The sequence below is a fragment of the Ptychodera flava genome, chromosome 9 (genome assembly GCF_041260155.1).
Source record: "Ptychodera flava strain L36383 chromosome 9, AS_Pfla_20210202, whole genome shotgun sequence".
NCBI classification, from domain to species: Eukaryota; Metazoa; Hemichordata; class Enteropneusta; family Ptychoderidae; genus Ptychodera; species Ptychodera flava.
Window position 1 is genome coordinate 6,265,520 of NC_091936.1, and position 4,479 is coordinate 6,269,998.

At 37.9% G+C, this 4,479-nt stretch overlaps 1 protein-coding gene across 1 annotated transcript; it reads right to left on the reverse strand.

Annotated features, from left to right (window-relative positions):
• Positions 1-2,840, reverse strand: LOC139139858 (uncharacterized). The gene is made up of 2 exons (XM_070708802.1): positions 2,392-2,840; positions 1-780 (listed from the first exon to the last, which is right to left on the reverse strand). The coding sequence occupies exons 1-2, from the start codon at positions 2,726-2,728 to the stop codon at positions 737-739; spliced, it is 381 nt and encodes a 126-aa protein (XP_070564903.1). The 5' UTR covers positions 2,729-2,840; the 3' UTR covers positions 1-736.
• Positions 2,841-4,479: the final 1,639 nt, after the last annotated feature.

Below are 4,479 nucleotides of genomic sequence, written 5' to 3' on the forward strand. Positions count from 1 at the left end.
GATTGCAGAAGATTGCGCAGAATACCAAAGATTCGACAATTTACAATATGGGTACAAGAAAGAATAACAGTAGAAAAACATAAATATAAATAATTTTTTTTGATAAGGCTGACATGGATTTAAAATGGTCAAAATTAAGTCTATTTTGCAAATAGAATATTTTGAGATGTAAAACCAAATCGCTGTACTGCTTTTTTGTTTTATGTTGGGTTTTCTTTTCTGTAGTGTTTGTTTTTCTCTTTTTCTGAAAGTCAATACAAAAAATTAAAAAAATAAAAGTCATATGTATCAGTGTTAGACATTGCCACATGATCAAATTCATGCTATTCTAGTTTCATCAGACTGTACAGTCTAGGCTATGCCTATGAAGGAGTAACATGATTTCAAACAAGCTAGAGGTCCTGATATTGAAGCTATAATTGCAAGAGCTCTACTTTTCCCATATCCCATCATCGATTATTGCCGTGACGATTCCAAACACAAAATCATTTACATCCAACATTGGCTATGCAGTAAACATCATATGTGTTATCTCTGGAGGGAAAACCCCAGCTTTGTATGCCCCGGCTACTGCCACAGCCAACACTTGCTGTCTGCATTGGATACCGTACACTGCCATCGGACAGCCATCCCGCTGCACACACATTTAGACCGTTTTCCCAAGCTGCATGCAGTTCGTCATACGATGCCATCCTTGCACTGTGTTTGATGCATTCAGCGGCAGCCGCCTCGAAATTCAGCTTGTACGTCGTCTTCCTTCTGAGCTATGTACATGGAAAGCTGGAAATGGAATGAAAAGATGAAATCATACACAGTTTGCCATTATTTCTTCGGATCAGGAGAGGTTATTATGTTCGATTTTCAGTTTTTAATTCATGAAAAGCGTTCATAAAATTTTGGAGAAATTCTCCGAATGCCATTAATGCTTTTAAAGTAATTTGAAGGAGATTAATAAACACAGAAAATCAAACACAATCCCTGCTGATCCTGACAGCATTCTAAAACTCCCGATGACAGGAAAGGCTACTCACAAAAGTGGCAAGGACTTACAACCCAAGTAAGGTTATTACATCACAAAGCTCTAATATAAAAAATTTGAAATATAACGTATACAATGTCCTATTTCTTATATTGGATTTTTCAAAGCCTCATACCAGACTGTAACTAGAGTTTTGAAACTTTTCAGGGTTTCTTTTCTCAGTATGTATCAACTACAGTTCCTATGATGTAAGTGTGCTCCCGAATACATGTTGAAACACGCAGTATTCACTTTGTCAAAATTGTCTGCATACAGTGTATATATGACATGTTTTTATCATCAGTGGTGGCAATTTGACATGAACAATTATTATGGCTCCTCACGTATAAATGATATAAGGCTGTTGAGGAAAAGTGGTTTATTGTTATTAAGTGGTACATTTAGTTATTCATGTCATATGTAGCCTAGAATCCTACACCTACGCTTGCCTCCATACCTCGGGAGTGGGTCGGAGGTGCAAGCGTACATGTAGGATTCTAGGCTATGTCATACGATGCTGTAGGCATTTGTTTGCCTCCTTGTTATGAAGTCAAAATTGCCACTATCTGAATGTTATTTCACACCACTCAAACGTACACCGTAGGGACTGGATGTAAATTAGTAGGGGAGGGCTGGGGTTACAGCACTTAAAAATCATGACCCTCCCTTGAAACATGGTCCGTAAATTTACAACCTTACACCCAATACTGAGGGCTGAAAATGTGTACAAAATAATGTTAAGGAAATGAAGGCAACTCCATACATCTGCTCAACATTGTTATGCTGCATTCACAATCACCTCGGGGGGGGGGGGGATTTCAGGGGGGGACTGGAAAAAATTAACAACATGCCAGGGATGATCAGAAAAAAATTGACATTGCAAGGAGGGACTTGATAATTTATATTTGAAAATACGCATTCATAGTTTTCTCATAGACTACCATGTATAGTGAATCAACATTATCGATGAAATCCAAAAATCAATTTTTTGTACACACATGCACTTTTTACCTGCCACTTCAAGCAAAGTAAATTTACATGAATTATCACACACATATAAATGTACAGATATAGCTTGTTTTTATGGGGAAAATGTTAATAGTTTGCCCAATAGACTCCCATGTATTATGATTTGATATTTTTGGACGAAGCACTATATCGGCCACATTTTGCCTTCCTTTGGGGGGGGGGGAGACTTCAAAATTATAGCAAGTCAGAAGGGGGGACTTGAACACATTGCGAGTTTGTTAGGGAGTATTTGAAAAAATCTGAGAACTTTTTTTGAATCCCCCCAGGTGTTTGTGAATGCAGCCTTTAATAGTGATAGATATCGTATACGTATGTGGGGTCGTTATAGTCACAGCCTAGCTTACCCTCGGGTGGTGAGGCATCTTCATCTTCATCAGTATCACTGGTATCACATAGACACTGTCTCTTCCGCTCTTCGAATTCATCTCGAAGAGCCTGCAAAGAAGTCTTCAGGGCTTCAATCTCTTCTCTTAAAGAACTGTCGCCGTCGGCGACGTCGGTGCGTTCTCGGCAGCCCACTGCCTGTTTGAGATGAGGACACCGTCCGTCGACATCTGATGGTGATGTGAGTGAGTATGAGCAAACTCTGTTTGTTGTATCAGACATGTGCTGAGCCAGATTGTTCGTCCCTGTAGAGAGTAAAATCAACACCACGACCACGGAAACGGGGGAGATCGACATTTCGATATCTTGAATTCTGGTTTGGAAAGTTTCCGAGAACACGGTTCAGAACCAGCACAGTGAGAAAAAGACAAGGCACAAGTTGAACCGTATTTCGTCGCTTGTCTGTAGATTTTTAATGTCTGACTGTTCCATTTATTCAGAGGAGGGGTGATTGTTTTCACAATTTTATAGGTGAGAATCCCTGGATTCCATCGTGCAAGTACGATACCGTTATGAAATCTATACACAATTTATTTCGATTTGTTCTGTCATCTCCTCTTCTTCTTCGCCCTTTCTCAAACCTCGCTACACCCCCCCCCCCCCAGCATGTATTTTTATTTATTTATTAGCCGTGTTCACAATAATGACATTGGCTCAGAAAGAAAGAGAAGGGGAAGAAAATGTATAACACTGAAAAGTTTTCAGATTCACTTCATTCACATTAGCTCAAAAGTAATTAAACTTTCTGACTGAAAATCTGTAACAATTCATTCATGTATTTTGCAACAACATGAACAATGCAACTGTCAGTACATGACAAAAAGTACTTAAGAAGAGAATCATTGTCAAAGCATTTTAGCTGGTTCTGAATGTTAAAAATCATTTCTAAGTAAATTGTTCGTACAGTGTGTGGCTGGTTTACTTGGACATAATAAAATACAATGGATTTCATCACCAACACCAGAATGACAAAGGGTACAAAGTCTAAGATGTCTTGGAATGTTTTTAAAACGACCAATTTCTATTGCAAAAGTATGATCAGAAATTCTTGCCTTTGTCAAAGCAATTCTGTGAAATGGAGACTTAACAAGTGATAGATAATTTTCACATTTAAACATGTTTTTAATACTACAGTATACATTTAATTTGTTATTTTTTGACAAGGCATTTTTCCAGGCTTCCTTAAATTTAGACTTTAAAGACTTTTTCACAAGTTCGATAACTGTTGAAGGTTTACATTTCTCACAATTCAAAATGCTAGAATTGCACAGTAGAAGAACAGACTCAACAAAATGTAAGAAACACGAGAAACCTTTCTTGTGTTAGCTTTTTCGAGTTCAAATGCAGTATACAGCAAACTGCCCTTGGACAAATTCTTAAGGCGAACCCAAAATTTAATAACATTCAAAATAACTGATATCAGTAACGGGTAACGCCCAAGTTCACCAAGACAAGCATGGATGCTGGCAGTTTTACTAACGCCAAGAATGTGTTTACATGCTTTCATATGAATTGACTCAAATTCACTGACAGGTTTTGCAAAATAATCTGTAAATCTTTCCACACTGACTTTTCTGAATAAGTAAGCACCCCACACCTCAGATCCATAAAGCAACACAGGTTTTACTAATGAATCAAATAAATGTAATTGAACCCCAACTGGTGTTCCATTGAGAGAGTTGAAAGCTTTCATGTAAGCGAACAACGCCCTCGATGCTTTGTTTTTCAAAACTGACCTGACTTTTTTAAAGTTCGCAGATGAAGTAAAGTAATACCCAAGTAGGTATAGGAGGGAACAATCTCCAATTTTTTCTTTTGGATAAAGATACTAAATTTGTGGGGATTAAAATTAGCATTGAAAACCATAACTTTTGTTTTCTTGAGGCTTATTGAAAGTTGCCATTTACTACAATAAGATTCAAGCAGTTGAAGTGAATGCTGTAAACCATGCACTGTGGTTGATAAAAGTACAATATCATCAGCAAACATAATAGTCCATGGGCCAGGAACCGAAACCCTCCCCCCCTCTAGGGATTTTTGCAGACCGA